The sequence below is a fragment of the Coturnix japonica genome, chromosome 10 (genome assembly GCF_001577835.2).
Source record: "Coturnix japonica isolate 7356 chromosome 10, Coturnix japonica 2.1, whole genome shotgun sequence".
Taxonomy (NCBI): domain Eukaryota; kingdom Metazoa; phylum Chordata; class Aves; order Galliformes; family Phasianidae; genus Coturnix; species Coturnix japonica.
In genome coordinates, this window is record NC_029525.1 from 2,344,906 (window position 1) to 2,366,297 (window position 21,392).

Here is a 21,392-nt window from a genome sequence, read left to right on the forward strand (position 1 = left end):
CTCTTTCAAGCTACTCAATATGTTTTCATTACACTGGTTCCTAAGGATACACTTGTAATTTCTATTTATAGAAGGTTAAATTATCTTGCCTTGTTCTGAGGGATACAGCTGGGAAAGTAAAGACTGAACAAACACAAAGGTTTTCTTTCCTATGATTCTGCTAAGTCTCAGAGAGCCTCTCAGAATGTGGGAGAGATGCTTTTCAAAGACACGTTGTTTAGCTTGGAGAAGAGAAGGGAGACCTCATTGTGGCCTTCCAGTACTTCAAGAGAGCGTATAAACAGGAGAGGGAACGGCTGTTTGTGAGGGTGGATAGAGATAGAACAAGGGGGGATGGTTTTAAACTGAGACAGAGAGGTTTAGGTTGGATGTTAGGAGGATGTTTTTCACCCAGAGGGTGGTGATGCACTGGAACAGGTTGCCCAAGGAGGCTGTGGATGCCCCATCCCTGCAGGCATTCAAGGCCAGGCTGGATGTGGCTCTGGGCAGCCTGGGCTGCTGGTTGGCGACCCTGCACACAGCAGGGGGTTGGAACTGGATCTCACATACAAGACTTCAGCATGTCCATGAGGGTTTCAGGGGCTGGGGACCAAAGTTTCAAAGCACCAGGTGCATGCATTCCCTAAATATTTAGCAATTATGTTGCATATTTTTGCTGAAATGTGAATTTGGGGCTGAGACTGCATGTTCATATGATAGACCATAGTTAAATTTAAATCTACTGTATATGAAGCATAAGGAGAAAAATACCCTGCCTACGAATGGTACCAACATCTACCAAGAAGCTGTAATGCAAGAACAACTAAAATTTAGATTTTTATGGTGGAATTATCCAAAGACCATTCATTAGAATTATTTTCCATTCACTGAGATATTCATATAGGTCTACATCTGTATGTTTTCCATATTTAGGACATAAGTACATTACAGACGGTAAATCTTGCTACATGAAACTGCTGATGACTGGTTAGCCCATATTCCTAACCAGACTAACATATGAAAGGATGAAGCCTACTTTATTGCATGAAATATCACTTACTTCTCATGATGAAATCGATGTTTCGTAGCCATAGTACTCCTACAGTGAATAGGTTGCTTGTATCCAAAGCAATATCACTGTGATTCTTTTATTTAAATCTTTACTCAATTGAGTTCACTTCTGCAAGATGCTGGGCCTGGACCTATGTAATCATAAAACATCATGAGACTCTGGAACAGAGAAATTGTGGAACATTTATCTGTGGACACACACAAAGCCCACCAGGTTCAGGAGGGCTCTGAGAAGGAAGGAGATGAGCATTTCATTCCAAATCTTATCCTCATCCTCAGGTCACATTCAGATTCAGGGTCGCCAGAGTAAATTTCGGATATGAAAGAGTTAAGGTAACTCGTAGGCTTGACTTAGGCTGGCTTGGCAAGCTTGCTGCTAGTTGTTAAAAGCAATGCTACCCTAAATGGCACTGTGTTCTCTGGCTGCAGTTCAAACTTTTCTCTGGTTTATTCGAGCAGCCTCACTTCAGAATTCAGATAGCTATCACAAAATGAGTAGGTAAGGACACACAGCAACTCCTATTTGTTTGCACTCTTCCACCACCCCAGCAGCAAAATCATATATTTTGTGGGGTTAACAAATACCAACGCATGTCAATGAAAGATAGGATAATCAGGAAATATGTAAGATAATTGGGTTAAATTACACTTGCTTTTGTTTCAGCTGCAATTGTATCTACAGTTACCTTTTTATGGTTACGTACTACAGCTTGTGTCCTAGTTTGGCAAACATGCAGCAATTTGCAATAGCAATGAACAGAGCAATTTGCAGCACAAGATTGCCTTCTTAAATACTATTCTAATACATACTCCATTTTTTTTTTTTGTGGAAAAGCAAATGTCAGGCTGTCCTCAAATGGGGGATTCTCTTTTGGGAACTGGATACAACATAACTGACTTGGAGCTCTTTAGGAAATAGGAGATCCCACCACAATGGAGGCATAAAAGAGCTCAGGGTGTTCCTGGGTGTATCAATAGGAGGAAATCAATCAGAGTAGGGAGGTGATGTGTATCTCATTTATAACCCTCAGTTGCCATGACTGTAGCCAAGCCCTTCTCAGTGCAGAATTGTTCTGTGCAGTCTCAGACTATTGATGTTATGGTACAGCCATGCAGTCTGCCCAGCCCAATCTCAGATTCCCTGCAGCCACATAAGGAGCCACTCAAAAATTCCTCTCCCTCTCTGGTCTCTTGGAGTACAGAATCCATGGGTTTCAGTTCAGTTCTGCTGGGATTTTGGTAGCTGTTGTGTTGGAGGTTGGTTACCCGTGTTACATGCATGTGATTATTCATGTTTGCTTTTCTTAGCCATGCAAAATGTGACAATTCTGTAATTCTCTGGTTACCCAGAGAAATAAGGTGAGATCTGTTTTAGGGCTGATTTGGAATTTCATACCTCTGCATGGAGTCTGGAGTCTTAAAGCATTAATATTGAAACTGTGTAGTAAGATTCTACTGTACTGTACAATTACTTAAAGCTCTCCATAAAGCTGCTGTCTATAAAGAGTTAATTTTTTTCCAGTCTCTGAACAGTCTAGAAGCCACTTGAAAGATCTTTAAGTGGTAGCTTGATATTGTGCCTGTTCCTCGTTTCATCTTGCAGTGTTATAACACTGGGGAGTCTGTGCAGTAGGTGAGGAAGCTGAGTGAACTGCTCAAGGGAGGAACAAAGTGGTAGGCAAGAAAAGAAAGCAAATACTTTGCCAGTGCTTCTGTGCAAAAAAAATGTTCTTGTGCCTTCAAGCAGGAACAAAACCGAAGGCAAACTTTTGCTTCCCAGGCAGTGATGTAAAGAATGTGCATACTGTATCCATGCTGTGCTTGGGAAAGGCTGAGCTGGAAGGCCTGGTCATCTGGGCATGAAATAATGCCCGGTGTTAAGAAGTCAGCATAAAAGCAGGCCTGATGGTGTTTGTTGGGCACTTAACCAGCATGGATAGCGTTCGGTATGGAAAAGTGGTTCTGGTGGTGAGAAGCTACACTGTGAAACGTGGTGTGCTTTACAAACTCATTTTCCCGAGTTGGGAATACTTGAAAAAGAAGCTACATAATGACTTGTTCCTGCAGTCCTCTGGATCCTGCTACCCTACCAGCCATCTGAAGGGCTGATTTGTGGTTATGAAAGCTCCTCTAGTTGGGTTTTTATGTCAGCTCCAAAAGCTGTACAACAGCTACAAGCAGTGAAAGTCAATGGTTGCAGTAGCAGCACTCCTCTGTATGAATGGCTTTTGGAGGACAGGGCCATTAAAGCAGGCAGGAAATACAGAGTCAGGGAGAAACACTTATAAATCTTACCTTGCTTGGAGAGGGTTTCGGCTGCTGCCACTCCAATTTGTTTTCTCAGCAGTGCAAGCTTAGCAGTCACTAAGCTTAGCCTCCTGAAATAGTAGCCTTTGTCCAAAGCCACTGACCAGTCTGTGTTAGCATCGTGGGGCAGAGCTGTAAAACAGAGGAGTGATCTGTGATACAGAATGTCTCTGGGAGGGGGAGAACAGAGGTCATGGATTTTGTGAGAGCAAAGAACTGCTGTGTAAGATGACACGTTTGGGTCGGCAAGAGAAATGGATCCGAAGCAGAAGTGAACTTGTCTCAGTGTTGTGCGTTGGGATGCGTGATTCTGGCATGCAGATACCAGCTCTGCTTCCAATTGTGAAAAGTACCTTTTTAATGCAGCTTCTTTCCTGCTCAGCTGGCAGCAGCGTTGGGTGCTGAGGATGGCGAGGGGGAGCAGGCTGAGTGCAGCACACACTGCGGTACAAAGGTCATAACGGAGCAGCAGAGGGTCCCGAGTGTTAATTTATTTTTAAGTGACCTTCACAATGGTTCGAGAGAGATACTGCGGGATTCTCCAGACTTTCCAGCCTTTGAATGTTTTTATTATGTGTGAGCTAAAAAGCGGTGACCCACGGGAGCAGCCCTATGCAATTTTCCCTGACAGTCAGGCTGAAAAGATCCACAGCCAAAGCAAATACCAAGTTAACAGAATTTCCTGCTCAAAATGCAGTTGGTAAACACTGGAATATCCAGGCTTATCTTAAAATCCATTCGGCTTTTCTGGGGGTTTCTTGAGCTTAAACAAAAGATAGAGATATGACTGGCATGTCTGATGTCTCCTTGGAATGACTGAGAAGAGAATGATTGTTAGAAATTGAAGGCTCGAGGCTGTTCTCTTTTTGGATATAGTTCTCTCTTTAAGGATCCAGCACATACAATATCTTGCCAGGATGGTCACAGCTGTGGCATCCTTCTATGAGCTGTTCCCTTCTTGGTAAAGATGCTCAGCTGAAACACTGCAGTGCATAATTGTGTTTCATGGCTGCTGTGCTACAGCTGTAGATATCAGCTCTTACCTTACTGTGATGGTCGATGATCCTCACAGCAGCAGGAGAAAATGCATTAATTGTCCCAAACAGCAGCAAGTCGGTCATTTAGTGCTCTCTCCATTGGGTTGTTGGTTTTGTTTTTACTTCTCTGATATTGCTGTCAGTTATTCTCTATTTCCAAGAACTCTGGCAGTTATACCACATAATTATCCACTCCAAAACACATCAGCAGCAGTTTATCTTCTCTAGAAGCACACACCTTCAGAGCTAAGTGGTGTGTTTGTACATGAAACCTGCTGTGTGGGATCTCTGGATGAATCTGTCAGGGTGTCTGTGAACTCATTACTGCCAGTGAAGGTGCCTGTGGCCAGTCAGGAAGGGAACTGTATTTCAGAACGTTATGGGTGGGGACGGGTGGCTGTTCTAAATTGGTGGGTAGAAGATGATGTGTGTTTTTGTAATACCAAACTATGATGCTACTCTCACTGAAAGCAGTAGCAACGTGCTTGTCAACCTGTGTGAAAGCAGGTGCAACTGCCTTGTTTTCGACTGATGCATCTGCTGGAGCAATCTTACCTTTCTGACGCGTCTGCTTGAAGCTGTTAAATCACAGTGTTTGTCTGGGAATTGTTCTGCTCTACCTTGTGAAACAATGCTTTCAGCCCCTTTAGCACATTTCAAATCAAAGCCATCGAGTTCCTTAGAAGCTGTTATGAGGATGTATAAAAAAGATCACCTCGCTTCTTAGAGGAAGGTACCTGCACAGAAATAGTAGACAGAGCCACTTAACAGCATCCACCCATCATTTCAGTCCATTGGAAGTAAAGGATCCCATTACAGATATTGGGCTGCAGACGGAACTAAAGGGAGGCTGAGCATAATGACTAAAACTGAAATTGGCCAGAGTGCCAAAACTGATCTGTGGGTTTTGTTTGCACATTTAGTAATTAGTGCTATGTGATATAAAATACAAGCACTGTCAGCACTGGAACTGATTATAATACACATGCCAAGGTCAAAAAAAAAAGACCAGCTGTACGTGATAATAGATGCACAATGCTGACTTAGTCATTTTGCTTTCTCATTAGTTCATCATTTCAGGTATATATATATATTCTGTTTTTCTCCAAATGGGGGGAGGGGATTCTCATCAGCTTCTTTCTTTTCCCTTCTTAAACTTGTTTGCGAAGTGCAAATGTGAGCAGCAGATGCAAAACACTTTAATCTTGAGTTACTGTTATTTCCTTACCTCACAGGACAGTCCAGAGCAGCCATGATACCTCCGAAGCAGCCGAGGCAGCCAAAGGGAGCTTTGGATGATGCCATTGCCTTTGGAGGGATAGTAGACCAGGAGACAGCAAACAACTTACAGCCAACACCCCCTCCACTGCCAAAAAAGACCATTTTGAGAGCTAACACAGAGCCGAGTCCCAGAGACCTCCAGAAGCAAGTTCTTGAGAACAATCTGTGCATTGTGGCCAATCCCACCTACGACATTGACACCAACTGGGAAGCGAGCAGCGCCTGCTCCTCGGTCAGCTTGGAGCTCAAGATACTGGACAACGAGTCGGGAGATTCCTTGGACAGGCCTAGGGAAAAGTTAAGGACAACCACCTCAGCAACTAACAGTGTTTCCAGCCTAACCACTATCAGTATTAAGGACCGCTGTTCCAATAGCATGGAGTCTCTGACAGGGAGGCGTATCTCGCAGTCTAAGCAGAGCAGAGGTGTCCAGAAGCCACAGAGGCAAGCACTTTATCGAGGAATAGAAAATCGAGAAGAAGTGGTGGGTAAAATCCGGAGCCTTCACACTGATTCACTGAAGAAGCTGGCACTTAAATGTGAAGACTTGTTCATGGCCGGACAAAAAGACCAGCTGCGATTTGGAGTAGACAGCTGGTCGGATTTCAGGCTCACCAGTGACAAGCCATGTTGCGAGGCAGGTGATGCAGTTTACTATCCAGCTTCTTATGCAAAAGATCCTCTCAACAATTATGCAGTCAAGGTAAGAGGGGTTTGGGAAGCGGTGACCCTAAGTATAAGTGACAAAATGTAAGAATAACCATAGTTGCAGTACCCCCAAGTGTGCTTGGTCCTACAGCATTACTTGTACTGTTGTATTAAAACTTAAGAACCCCAAGACAAAGGCTTTTCCTTCTGTCGGGAGCCATGTTTGGCATTGGTACCTGCTGTTGGAAGTTTCATCTCTTTATTGCAACTCCAGATTTATTAGAAGCTGTATGTTAATGAACGGTTGGCAGCTGTCTCAGTAGGTGTTGATACTTCATAGGTTTTATGTAGGTTATTTTTTTCTGAGCTCTGCCTCTCTCCAGTTCTCAGTGCTTATCGGGTGGGAGGACAGTGAGAAAGACGGCTGAGAGTCACAGCTCTGTCAGACTTCCTGTATGTCCTTGAGCACATGGCTGAACTCCTGCCTCCTCCTCACTGAAACTGAGATAAAGCAGTTATTACCCAGCACAGGTGTGAGACATAAGTCACTATTCCTTACAGAGCATGTTGACATTCTCGGAAAGGTGCTGTTTTAAAGGAACAAAACATTGCTTTCACTCCTGAGTGACTGCTTACAGGAAAGATACAAAAACAAGTGAATAACAGAAAGGTAAGGTTGTTGCAATTGACACCTTCGTCAGAAAGGGCATTTTTAAGGCAGATTTGTGGGCATGGTCATTTGCATTCCTTAAGTAACCAAGGCCCTCTTCTGGGAAAGATGTGTAAGATATGGATGCTTTGTGGTACAAAGCAGCTGGGGAAAGATCATGAATAAGGTGGTGAATTTATCTGCCAATCTGTTCTGCTTGCAGAATCGAGTTTGGTGTTACTCAGGTTCTCTTCAGCTTGCTTTTAACACAGTGATGCAGAAAGCCTTGCTTCTGACCCAGAGTTGTAATTCTCTACTTGGGCAGATATGGGTTGTCACCACTATGATTCCTCTTCACACAATGTGTTTGTGCCTTGAAAGTGCTCCCTGTCAGGCAGGACCTGTGCTGTTGTTTTACTTAAGACATTTAGGCAGAGAATAGATACAAAGCCAGTAAGGCCAGAGCACAGCAGTGTCATACGCTCAAATACACCCTATATTTTTTCACATGTTGTTATGAAAAATAGTTCTCTGACTACAAAAGTGTATTATAGCATAATAGATGTGGCAGACTCAAGCTGAGTGACGTATCCATTGTGGTATCATTGAGCTGGAGGTCACAATGAGCTGCTGTGCTGTCATGTGAAGACAAGAAGTTATTCTCAGAAATGCCCTCCCTTGCAGCTGATGGAAGATATTCTCACTACAGATGCCCTCTGATTTCTTTATAAGCCAAGCAAGGCCAACATACAGGATTACTGCTGTATTTCCATTTTCTCTCTCAGATTGGGCTCTCTTGAGTTCTACGCTTCTTTGGTAGTTGTTTTTATTATTGCATTCTCTGTGTTAATACACTGAATTGCATTGCCAAATTTAAACTACAGTTAGTGGATCTCTCCCCTTAAGATGAGTTTCAGTACATTTCAGCATTGCTTTAATGTTTGTCGCTGAGTTCAGCTTTGATTTACAAAGGATTTTTTTACGGGATCTTCTAACAGGTTGCTCTTATATCACAGGGATTGTTCAAATTTAGTTTCAGACAATGGACCAGATTTACTACTATGAGTATTTTTTGTATGAACCAAATAATGTCATCGTCTGCCTCAAATAAATGCATGTTTCTGTCATTTTAACCCTCTTGCCCCAAAGCAGAAATAAGGGCAGGATCGAGAACCAGTTTCCTCTGCAGAGTGCACCGGACAAGTCCAGTTCTTACTATCCCTAAGCAGACTTAATGAGGCAGCAATGTCCCAGGGATCTTAAAAAGACAGTAATAATGCAATTACGCAGAATGAATCATGGTTAGACAACGTTAATTACTGTGCTGGTGGAATGGAAGGAAACAACAGCTACTTTCTGTATCAAACTCTCAAGGAAATGATAGTGCAATGTGATAGGCACACATAGTAATCATGGTTCAGAGTCCGTGCAGATGGAAGGAGCTCAAAGAGCTGGGGTTGTGGCCTTCACTACACGTGGTCTGGCCATAGGCATGTGCTGCAGTGCAGGTCAGGTAGGATAACAGGATGTACAAAGGTACAAACAGCTCTAAACAAGCAATTAGAAATGTATTGTTTTGATTGCTTCAGGGTGGCAGAATTTCTTGGTGCACTGAAACATTCCTGTCAAGGTTCCCGTTCCGTGTGTAAAGTGGAGCAATGCAGAAATAAATAGTATTGGCTGACAGTTTCCTAGTTGCAGCTGGCAATTATATTCCAGTTATATTTAGTTTGTCTCTTGGTGTGCTGAGATTTGTTGGGGTTTTTTTTCCTATCGAGGTGGTTTCGTAGTGGAGCCTGCAGAGCTTTTCTCATATGTCACCCCAGAACATCATGCAGCAGATCAAAATAAAGCCACCCACATTAAACTTCAGCCCCTTCCGAGATCAGTTCTAATAGTGCAGAGTTCTGCATTCTGGCACATCGTTAAAAAGTCAAAGCTCTGTTTCGAGGCCAGATCAAGAAAATGAGGTCAATCAGAGATCAAACTGGCCTCCTCAGAAAGAAAACTGTGTGCCAAGAACAACCTATCAATTTGGGATTAGCAAGCTTTCATTCTACACAGAATTTCATTTGCAGTTGTCCCTGTGTGTAATACAGCGGAGCAGCACAGATGGTGCAGCCTTTGTGATCTTCTGTGTTTCTCATTTGCAGCACTTGTAAATTCATTTCCCACAATATTCATCTTACTTTAAATTCACTGATGCCCTGTAAAAATGCATAGGACAGAGTGGAAATGAGATTCCCTGCTGGTGAAATGGAAGTCAGCCTATGGTGCAGTGGGCTACTGGATCCAGAATGGAAAAATAAAAGTTAATGCAGAACAGGTTTTAACATTAAAATCTTGCTTCTTTGTGAAGCAAGGATAAAAAAAACCCAAAAAACCCAAAAAAAAAAAAAAAAAAAAAAAAAAAAAACAAGAAGAATATTGAAGAACTGGCAGGATATAGAGTACTTTGTCCTGTCCAAATAAGCATGACCAAAGCTTGGTTCCTGTGGATATACTGAAGAGAAGAACAGTACATACCAAGTCAGAGATTGCCTCAGGAAACTGAATGTATACAAGTCTATGGGGCCAGACCACATCCATCCCAGGGTCCTAAGGGAGCTGGCTGATGTGGTTACTGAGCTGCTTTCCAAGCTGTGGCTGTCAGGTGAAATCCCCCGTGACTGAACAAGGGGAAACATCACTCCCATTTATAAGAAAGGGAAGGATGGGGAGATGGGGAGCTACAGGCTGGTGAGCCTCACATCTGTACTTGGGAAGATGATGGAACAGATTCTCCTGGAAGACACATGCAGGGCGGGGGGGCAGAACTCAGAGATCACTGAGGTCCCTTCCAGCTGAAGCCTACCTGAGGTTCTGTGATACCAGCAAAAAGGGAGGTGGAACATTCCCATTCCTTCATACTCGTATCTCTCTTCTTTCATCTCACTGCTTTCTTGCATCATAAGGAAGGGCTTTTTACTAACATTGCTTCGCCTTTTGAACAACCAGCCCATTATCAGCATTAGAAATAAGGCTTGTCAAACTCAAGCCAACCTCTTTCTTCAGAGCTTAGTAAAAGCAGCAGGATTTCTGCATACATGTTTTTAACAATAGGTGACTGGGACAGACAGATCTTTAAGAATCCCTCAAAGAAAACCGGGTTGGATTTTAACTCACAGTTTTGAGATAGCAGTGACCACCCCCAGCAGAAAAGCCCTGTATCAGCTTCTTTTGCAATTCATCACAAATAACCTCAAATACTTGTTAATGAGTCCATCGGGTTTCACAACCTGTCCCTTAAATGTTTTCAAAGGTAAATGTAGGCTTTGCTTGCCTAACTTACTTTGCTTCGCTTACTTTGTTGACTTTAAATCTCAGTCATTCACTTTGTATTTGCAGGTGATGGTGGGGTTGTTCCAATACAAAACACAAAGGCTCATGTTATTATACATCAGTGGTATTAAGGGCCAGCATTCACTGCTCCATTGCACATTTGGAATATAAAGTTCAGAGTGTAAAGTGCAACACAGAAAATAACAAAGCAGCTCAAAAAGTTTCTTGGCCCTTATTACTTTCTGATTCCATTTGTTCTGCTGAAAGCCAGTAAGTGAAATTTCATTCTATCAGCTGACTTGGGACCGCTCAATAGGAGAATGTTGTTTGTCTGCACTACTTGCAGCACATTTGGGCGAATTCTGTAAGGTATTAATACAGTGAGAATCTGCAGTCTGAAACCCAATACTTACCTGGACTCGTGCATCTGTATTTCAGCAGGAGGATGGAGAGTAATCAGGCACTTAAAAGCACATCACATTGCTGCTGGTCTTTCTTTTACGCACTGTCTTATGAATTCAAGCAGGTGTCTGATTCATTCTGCAGGCTGTAGGTGCTGTTTCTGGACAGCTTAACTTTCCGTTCCCATTTGTCAATTACAAAACGCCTGGAGTACAAATATCGGTGTTTGTGGAGTCACCAATTTAATCAGCCTTAAGTAAAGCAGCTGCCTTTTCCACTTCTCACACCGCGTTGTTTGTAAACAAAAAGCAAGAGGCAGGAAATGCATCTCTCTAATCAGGTCTCAGCTTTCTTGTTTCAGTAGATACGGGATGCTTGTTCGTGTGCCCATATATTCGCATGTATTGAACAAGGGCAATAAGAGAAGTGTCCAAAAGCTGTCATTGTTGGGTATCTGTGGGATAACAATTATCCTGGATAACAGCTCCAACCTTGTAAAGGTTAAAACATGCACTTACAGGCTCTGAACAGCCTCAGTGTAGTTAGCAGAACTGTGATTAACGTGCAGCAGTCAGCACAGATGAGTCTCTGTTGGACTGCAGCTTTGATGAGTAAATGCCTTAGAACAGAGACCATAGCAGAGGTGGTCCAGCGGCTGTCATAAGGAGATTGGAGCTTCCAGTTGTTATGACAGTGCACACAATTAATGAGGATAATTATGGTGATCATGTACATATCAAGATCTTTCTGGGCAGCAATGAGATATAGTTTAATAGAGCAAAATGGAAGTGTGTGCTCAGGATGCTGACAAATGATTGAAAGCAGTTAAGGTGCCATTTTCTAATGAGTCCTCTGAGCCACAGCAAATCTGTCCATCCCCCCCCACACACCTGACTGAAGAGGTGATGTGTGGTAGCGTGTAGGATCTCAGTTTCCAATTACAGTGGGCAAAGAGCATGAATGCAGTTATTTAGCTCAGCTGATAGCTGGTAACTTGTTATGCCACGCTGAGTCATGCAGCCATCTGATGTTCAGATATTCTATGCATATTTATTCATAAATCTTATTGCTATTATTTTGTTGTTGTTGCTCCAGCTTCGTACAGAGCTGAGGGAAGAAAAGGAAATGAAATTATATGGATAAACAACTGACTGTCTTGTAGGTTTCACTGCAGAGTTACCATGTATCAGCTGCTGTTGTGACTGGAAGCACTACATGCCTGAACTGTATTTTCCAGGCAATATTATGTGCACAGGGTGAGCTGCTTGCACATATTGATCTGCAGTTACAGATCCAATCCAGTGCAATACATTCACGTGCCAAGGTCAGTTCGGTACAAAGTGTTTCAGTCGTTGTATATAGCACCAGGCTGTAGATGTGTTACCTAAAGAATGTACAAATGGATAGTTTTATCTGTTGTGTTTATTTTCTTCCCCCAGATTTGTAAGAGCAAAGCTAAGGAGTCACAGCAGTATTATCACAGCCTGTCGATCCGGCAGAGTCTGGCAATCAACTTTAACATCCAACAGGACTGTGGCCATTTCCTTGCTGAAGTGCCGGTTCGTCTCCTTCCATGGGAGGATAGTGATGCACCAGAAGTGGAAGAAGAGCAAGAAGAAGAAGAACCTGAGCAAAAGGACAGAGGGACTCCTTCCAATACAGAGGCTTCGCAAAAGGACAGCTCAAGTAACCAGGGGACCATCAGCAAGCCACGCAGCCGTGTTGTAGTCATCACACGAGAGGTGCCGTACCTAACAGTGGCTGATTTTGTGCGAGAGTCTGCTCCTCGCCATGCCAAAAGCCCAGATTTATATGAGAGGCAGGTCTGTCTTCTCCTTTTACAGCTGTGTTTGGGCCTGGAGCACCTGAAACCCTACCACATCACACACTGTGATCTGCGGCTAGAGAACCTGCTGCTGGTTCATTCTAGACCAGGAGGCAGCCCTCTGAGCTCTGAGTCCGTGGAGCCCAGTCCCAGCTCCGCTTGCCCAGCCAGGTTAATAGTGAGCAATTTCTCGCAGGCCAAGCAGAAGAGTCATATGGTAGATCCCGAGGTCCTGCGGGATCAGTCCCGCCTGGCTCCAGAAATCATCACTGCAACCCAGTACAAAAAGTGCGATGAATTTCAGACTGGCATCCTTATCTACGAAATGCTGCACTTACCCAATCCCTTTGATGAGAATCCAAAGCTGAAGGAGAAGGAGTACACTCATGCTGATCTCCCCAAGATCCCTTGCCGCTCCCTCTACTCTCAAGGGCTTCAACAACTTGCCAGCTGCTTGCTGAATCCCAACCCCTCTGAGAGGATCCTGATATCGGAAGCCAAGGGAATCCTTCAGTGTTTGCTCTGGGGTCCACGTGAGGACTTGTTCCATGCTCTAAGAACATCTTCCAACCCGGCCCGGAAAGATGCTGTACTTCAGAACTGGCTGGACATCAAAAGGACGCTGCTGATGATAAAGTTTGCAGAGAAGTCCTTCGACAGGGACTGTGGAGTGATTCTGGAAGACTGGCTTTGTTGTCAGTATCTGGCTTTCGCGACTGTAGACTCGCTTCATCGCATTGTGAGAATCATGCAGCGGCACTAGTTTATAAGACCTGCTGCTTTTTACAAAGCACCTCCAGCCCAGCCCTCACTCCAGCCTGCCGTAGGGCTCACACTTTGAACAAGTGTTTAAGAAAAGGCCTAGATGTCAAAGCCAGCAACTCTGAGCAAATAGGTTCTAACTGGAGAGATTCCCTCCTGTACTCAGTATGACAGAACTTTGCTTTCTTGCCAGGCCTCTTAGGGATTCATTTTATACATACGACTGCATTTGGACCAGACACTTTGTAACTAGATAAATATCTGGATGAAAAGGAGAGAAAACTTCAATACCACTATTTCTATAACTGCAGTAAACCAATTGCCCTCCTCTTCTGGGTAGTTTCTGCCATTTCTGTATGTAGCATTGGTTGTGAATAGCAGTGACTGTTAGCAGAGATGGATTAGTTGTAAATGGGAGATGAATGACCCAACTTGCCCCCTATCTTTCATTCCACATCCCATGCAGAATTTCTTCTCACCCGGTCCCCCACAGCTGGGCTGGACTCTCCTTTGGTCTAAACCAAATGGATTCTCCTCTTTCTCTTACATTTTATGCCTTCTTTCTTCCTTGCAGATGAGGTTGTCCTGCTGACTGCACCCATGTCAGCAGGCAGTAAGCGTCTGTGCTTTGTTCTCTTCCCTCCTCTCCATCTGACACGCTGCCTACCTGCATCCTTTCTAATCTCATCCTTGATTTCAGCAGCGTTGCCTTAATTGGACTGCTATCCTTGGCTTAAGACCTGCATTAAAAAGCAGAATATGCACACTTAGTCTATCCTATTTCCCCTACTTGATTCTCACCAGTCTGGACGGCTGATGTATTGTAGCTATAACCACATTTATGCCATGAAAACACAACACATGGTGGGCAATTGAAATTCCCCTTCCATCGCAGAAGGCACTAAAGCCTGACTTGAAACGGACAGGCCATGTATAATCTTCTCTGACAATCACTGCTATGAATTGGGGTTGAAAATAACAGCCACCTCTTCTGTTTTATTTTGGTTTGCTCTTGTCTCTTGTGCCATATTGCAAAGTGGGACTGAAATTGGCTCTGCTGGCATGTTGGCAGGAGACAGAAGTGTTTAGAGCTCGTCTGTGTGTAGCTAACAGGCCACATGGAGACACTTTTACTGCAGACGCAATTCTCCGAAGGGTAAAAACAAGGGGCAAAAACAGCATTGGTTAATTATCGAGGGAGCTGTTACGTTTGGCAGCCACAACTAACAGCACCGTGATCCGTTTTTCCCGCAGCGGTGTTTGGCTGTGCTTCTCTTGTCTGCTGTAAGCAGCGTGTGCTCGTGTTGTTATAGACAGCACCCTGAAAATGGCACATTGGCAGAAGAGCTCAGAGATCATTGAAGGCCGGGGCTGGGACTGGAGCAGGAATTACTGAGAACAAGAAGCAGAATCTGAATAAAAATCAACCTGAAGGAGCTTTGCATTTGTAGAGACAGCTGCTGACTTCCTCCCCCGACCTGGTGGCTGTTTCCTGCAGAACCGTGGAACAGACGATGTATTTGCTCAGTATTGCTGGGCTCTGCATTGCTCTCTGAATCGCTCTGAAGAACTCATTTGGATGTAGAGGAACAGGTGATGCTGAATATTCTAACCCAGGTGACGGAAAGCAGACAGCCCTAGTTATGAGCCTGTGCTTCTCTTCTATGGATCTATGTGCAATTCTTGTATGTATTTTGTAAAGCTGTATGTTACAGTGTTCACTTTACACACCAGCCTTTACCGGATGCTAGATCTGCAGCCCCTTCCTTCACTTTCCTGGCACATAAATGCAGCTATCCATGTGTTCCTCTTATGGGTGGATGTTTCATTTTAATTGTTAAAACTGTGAGGAATGAATTCACTTCAGCCTTGAAACAAATAGCCACTTTATACAGCGCATGCAATACTTGGACCGGATGCGTGGAAACGGAACAAACAGTCCTGCAGGCTTAAGGTCAGCAACACTAGCTCTGGATCCACACCATTCATTTGGAGGGGGTGAAATTTCTGTGTTACTCTTCTGGGGCATCTCTCAGTGCTAAGCTGAGTGCTGTGTAAGCCTACATCGATTGTGCTGTAGTATGTAGACAGTCTCTGTGACCTTTCTCAAGACTTTCTGAAACTTCTGATGATGATTCCTGTGTTTGATTCAGCTGTATCAGTGAAGGATCAGGCAAGGATAAGGGTAATATATTTTCATGTGATATGTATTTTTTCTTTCTTTTCTTGGCAAGAAGGTGAGGATGGCGGCATCGATGGGGAAAAAAAAGACTGTGCAATGTATGTAACTGAGGTGCTTCACTACATCAGGAAAGAAAGTTTCTGTACTACTGCCGAGCAGCTTGTAGAAGGACCTTTACAAAGAGTCACACTCACGTTGGGTGCAGCCCTGCTTTACCTGGAGACAGGAGGGCAGCACCATCACAGCTTACATACACCGAGCATGACAAGCCACGTGCATCCTATCTGCTAGCTGTTAGTCGCAGTGCTGAGCTAAGAGTAGGGCTTTGTGTTCTCTGTGGTCTGGTTTGTGTTTGTTTCACAGTGCCTGCGTGCACATAACTTCCACCCAGCTCATGTAGGCTGCTGGAGCAGTTCTTGGACCACTTGTCATTGCAGGGGGCTCGTTCCTTGAAGCCAGCAGGATTCCGTGTTTTCAGAGTCACTTTCATGTCAACACGCACATGCAAAGTTGAATTTTGAATGTTTTACAAGCATACGTATCTAAAGCAGCTGGTCCGAAGCCTTTGTATCTCTAGCTATCTAATTTCTGTTTGTATTTTTTGTGATGAACCAATACTCACTTTAACTCTGCAGTATAATCGAGCATGGATAGATGTTCACTACCCATCCCTTCTTGTGCAGCACTGGGTAAACTTTAGCAATTTGTAATGTTGTGTGTGTTTTTCTTTAGAGAAGTCAAACACGATCTGGCCTGAGGTTTTCCTTTGGGGAGCTTGAGGCTGACTTTGCAGGTGTGCCCATAACTCTGATGCTGGTGATGGCGATGTTCGTGGTGGTCCTTCATCCTGGCAACAGATATTGCCTCATAAATATCCAAGAATGTATGCATTAAACTGATTGTAAACAGACCCTAAGAATGCTACAGCATAATTGCAAAGCAAAAGGAAAAAAACCCCTTCTGTTTGCAGTTGAGATCCTGTGTATGGCAGGAACGAAACCCCTGGCTGTGCATGCTTTAACTCACACGGATACGTGCACAGATCTTGAATCTTTTTAAGCAGTCGCACTTTCAGTTGAGCTCAAGAAATAGGAAGAGCTGCAAATCTCAGATAACAGTATTGATTGTAAATATATATTTTTCTATTAATAAAAGCTGTCATTCAGATATTTTTATCATGAACTCTAAAGAATTTTTCCAGTGGAGGTAACTTCTGGAAAATCACGTGCTTGTTTGAGGAACTGTGATGAGTGGTTTCTGATCTCATTAGAGCCATTAAAACCCTCTCTAATGTTACAGAGAGGACGCAGTGATTGGATTCACAACATTTTAGTGCCTTGTCCAAAAACTAAAACGAAGCCCGTCAGTTGGTGGAAATCTGATTCTTCTTGTAATAGCCCTATCAATGATACTGCCCACGTTAAGATGCAGGAGAGATTAATGAATGAATTAATTAATTGCCGTACTTTGTACAACACGGAGTTGACCTATCCAATAAGATCTGCTTCTGAAGTTGCAGTTAGGTGAACCCATTCCTCTGAGTTGCTTGTAGTACAGCAGAAACCTGGTTAACAACCAACACTGTGAGCTTTCATGTCTTGAACTGCATCTGCACAGGGAGAACAGGACGAGCCAATTGGTTGGTTAGACTGACGGTCGCATCGAAACAAGCCTAATGCTTTGACAATCTGCTGCACAAGCTCAGCTCTGGGAGACGAGGAGCTGCGTTAGGTTGGAAGGAGCAGTGAAGGTAAGGTGTGCTGGTCCCCAGGGCGGTAGTGGATGAGCTGCACACCGCGCTCTGTGGATCAAATGTACACCAAGAGGGCTTCTGAGAAGCCTCCTCCTTGAGGTGTTACCGAGGGTTTGTTCTGTCTTTCTTACATTGGAATTATTTATTCCTTAGATCTGATACGGTCAATGTGCATAACCAGGTGAATATAAAGAGAGTCTATCAGCAAAACCTGACCTGGAAATTTTCAGGAGTGAGGGAATCCAGAATCTTATTTTAGAGGCTCAGCAGTGTCCAGTACAGAGGCCTGGTCTCTTTACAATATTCAGACATGATGAAACCAACAGCACAAGCTGGGATGCTTTGTTGCTGGCCTGCAGACAGGAGCACCCAGCATTTACTTCAACACCACCTTAAATCCTGTGTGCTCCACGCATCCCAGCAGCCCCCACAAGGTATGAATGGATCATTTTGACATTTTAACACAGAGGAGTTCCAACATAACAGGAAAAGATATTATTAAAATCAATCAGATGTGTGTTAGCAGTTGGCCACTTAGAGAATTGATTCAGCGGCTTTGCACTGTAGGGCCGTGACTTTAGCATATAGAAATAGTATTTGCTGCTGAATTAAGATGTATCTGTTTCTCAGCTCTTGTGCTGAGAAGCCCCACTGAAGTTAATATATTTTGTTTGTAATAACAAATTCATGTGGAAATGTAAATTAAAGAGTTCTGGTTTTATTTAAATCAGTCGCCGCTTTTCTAAGGGATATGATGGTAACTGAATCAGACCGTTTAATGCAATTTCCTTTCCTCTTTACTCCAAACAAGAGCGTATCTCTGTGCAGGCAGTGCATGGCCATTGCTCAGTGCGTGATTGGGCTGTGTGCTCAGCTGTGGCTTTGCAAAGATGGTGCTGGTTGTGCTCCTGTAAAACCTACTGCACAAAGAGCCCTCGGGGCATGGCACAGGAATGCAATGGTGATGCAGTTATGCAGTGATGTAACATCAAATTGGGGCAGAACTCGGGTTTTTAATGCCTATAATAGCAGACCTGTGGAGATACTCTATAAATTATCATCTGGATCCCAAACACATTAAGGAATACAAAGGAAATGCTTTTCAGAAGAAATTCTGGTTGGCAATCCTATGGATTTTGCTGTTTACCTGGGTGCAGCGTTAGAAGGATGGTGGTTTTGAGCAGGCAGAGAATGTAATCTCAATAATTCCCTGTAAGCCTCCTTGTTGGTGCTTCACTCAGCATCTAGTTGGGAACAACAGAATGCTTTCAGATCAAGCAGAGTCACCAGTCAGGAATGAAACACTCAGCATACCTGTACATAAGCATATTCCCACTCTATAGAATGTGAGGATTTGGATCGTACTTCAGATTATGAAGATTTCCATAAACCCAAGGGGAAAAGTTCAGGGATTTATTTTTTTTAATGTGGAAGAAATATACATTCACGTATATACATAAATATATATGAGTGTGTGCAGGCACATTTATATGTATGTATGTATGTACATGGGTTTTTGTATCCCAAAAGTATTCTTTGCCCCCTTTAATCTGAAAATATATTATATATTGTGTATATAATATATACTTAAGGTTGTGTAGGTTTGAATACGGTTGTTTCCTAAGCAACACCTCTTCAAAACTGGCTCGGGCCTCTGTTTCTTTACCATTTGGCTTGTTGGTATTGGAAGGTTTTGCACTTGAAATCCTCGGGTTTTTTTCTTTTCAGACTTGGTTATGCTGAGCATCTGACAGTGTGTTCTGCTCTTTAATAGAAAAGGGGGGAAACTATTTTTAAATTTGGGGTTCCAAAATGGATCATCTTTTATAAGCGAGATTTCTTTCAAATCCCTTCAATTAGGGGATTTGTTTTTCTTGAACTCCATTCTTGTGGGTGATTTGTACTTGGAATTCCTGGTTGCGTTGCTTTATCTGGTGCTTCATATCAACATGTACACGTTTTTATATAAGTATATCAACTTCAAGCCTTCCTTTGTGATCAGGGGCGGTTACACTCTGGTTTGCTGTGGTACTTTGCTGTGTACTCTGTGGCATTCATGTTACTGTGTAAATAAACTAGTTTTATTACACTCCAGCAAACGTCACCTTCTCTCATTTTCCTTCGAGGTAGTTAGCTTAGAATTCGTGTTTCTGAGGAAAATGGTAGTTGCAGATGCTAATTTATTAGCATAGCACAGATGACACCGTATACATCGGAGCAGTGCTGTGGTTCTGCATGACAATCACACTGCTTGTAAGTATTCAGAACAACCCAGCATCCTGAGGGCTCAGTTCTTGCCAGAGCTCCGCTGGCTTTGTACAGGTAATGTCATCCATTTCGGTGTGATCAGAATTGCTCTGCTCTAACTGCTGCGTGCCTTTCACACCCATTCCTCAGACACTGTTTCAAAGCCTTTCAAAACCAGCAGAACCTGGAGTCCTTATGCTCGTGGAAAGTACAAAGCTGGCAGACTCCAGAGATGTGAGAAAATACACATCTTTAACAGCCCGACCTATTTTGGCTTTGCCAGAATAATCCCTCTTCACCTGCTCAGCTAAACAGGGTCAGGTTAGGGATGGAGGATGGAGGTGGGTTTCTTGCTATCAGTGCATCTCTTTCAGATGAGAACACAAGTGAGGAGTGGTGTTTATTGTCTGGAAAACGACATCAGTGAGCCACTGGGAGAGCAGCTGTGGGACTGTGGAACAGATTTAGGAGTATTAAATCAGGGAACAAAACCATGGCAAGTGAACGTTATCTGACAGCATCTTAACTGTTGCATCACACACACACTTACAAGACCTGTTTGTTTTACTGTCAGCAGGGTGTTATTTTGTCACATTGCAGCTGGCAGAATCAGGACATACAGTTACTGGAAGTAACTGACAGTTTTTTAAGGTAAAGCCACAAAACCCTCTACTACACTGTGTACTCCAAAAAGGTGAGGAATGGGAACAAGGAGCTCATTGCAAAGGTATGTACCACTGCCTGGTTGTTGTTTTTTCAGTACCAGCCTGTGTTATCGTAGTCCCTGTTCAACAAATGTGAAGCTGCTGTCTGAAGCAGTTGTGTGGTGTTTTATAGATGCTGGAATGTGCCGTGCCACCAGCATCACCTGAGGCAGAGGGATCCAGATAGGTCTGAGCACTGGGCAGTCAGCAGCAGCATGAAGTTCAGCAAAGGTAAATGCCAGGTTCTGCACCTGGGATGGAGTAATGCCAGACACAGGTACAGACTGGGAGATGAGTGGCTGGAGAGCAGTCAGCAAAGAGGAATCTGGGGCTGGTCAACAGCAGTGTGCCCTGGCAGCCTAGAAGGCAAACCACATTAGGGTGCATCAAATACAGCACAGATAGCCAGTCAAAAAAGGTTATTTACCACCATTGGTGTTGCCTCACCTTCACTACTGTGTGTAGATCTGGGCTCCACAGTACGAAGAGGATGTTAAGGTCCTGAAAGTGTCTAGAGGAAGGCAACAAAGATGGTAGCAGGGATGGAAGGTGTGTTCTGTGAGGAGAGGCTCAGGGCACTTGGATGCTTTAGTGTGGAGAAAAGGAGGCCAGGAGGTGATTGCTTTGTTCACTACAGCTTCCTGAGGAGTGGAAGTGGAGAGGGCAGTGCTGGTCTAGTCTTCCTGGTAACCAGGGATAGGGCTTGTGGGAATGGAGAAGAGCTGGGCCAGAAGAGCTTTATGGTAGGTGTTGGGAAACACCTGGATACAGAATGCCCCGTAACCTGTGGAGCTAGTTATGCAGCTTCTGCTGTTCAGGAGAGCAAGTTTCCTACCAAGCTCTCTCCATTTTATTACTGAAGTGAGGTTTATGCACTGCATGACTCGAGGTCATGTTTGTGCAGACGCTGTTGCTGACGCTGCTATCACAAAGGTTTGCTTAGGCTTGAGACAAGGAACAACAAGACATCCGATGATGTTCTGGGATAACACATGACAGTTTTTTTATTGCACTAATTATAACTGTTATCATACCATCCACTGGTCCATAAAACCCAGAGCTTCACCATTCCTGCTACTTTTGTAGTGATTCATCATTCAAATCATTTCCCTGTGGCCTGAAGCACATCTCTCCATGCATCTCACTTTGAAGACTTAACATCTCTCTCCACAATAACCTCAGCATGCAGTCCTACCCTCCAGTCCTACCCTCCAGTCCTAACCC

General features: G+C 43.7%; 1 protein-coding gene and 1 long non-coding RNA gene across 12 annotated transcripts in view; one reads left to right on the top strand and one right to left on the bottom strand.

Annotated features, from left to right (window-relative positions):
* PEAK1 (pseudopodium enriched atypical kinase 1) overlaps window positions 1–19,311 on the top strand; it is an 81,591-nt gene extending 62,280 nt beyond the window's left edge. For all 11 annotated transcript variants that reach the window (XM_015872439.1, XM_015872450.1, XM_015872445.1 and 8 more), the window contains 2 exons: window positions 5,630–6,378; window positions 12,135–19,311. In XM_015872439.1, the coding sequence (XP_015727925.1) occupies window positions 5,630–6,378; window positions 12,135–13,283 (1,898 nt within the window). In that variant the 3' untranslated portion in view covers window positions 13,284–19,311. The remainder of the gene's footprint in view (window positions 1–5,629; window positions 6,379–12,134) is intronic.
* Window positions 1,044–4,488, bottom strand: LOC107318531. The gene is made up of 3 exons (XR_001557399.2): window positions 4,401–4,488; window positions 3,346–3,489; window positions 1,044–1,181 (listed from the first exon to the last, which is right to left on the bottom strand). It is a non-coding gene; the product is annotated as an uncharacterized LOC107318531 (long non-coding RNA).
* Window positions 19,312–21,392: the final 2,081 nt, after the last annotated feature.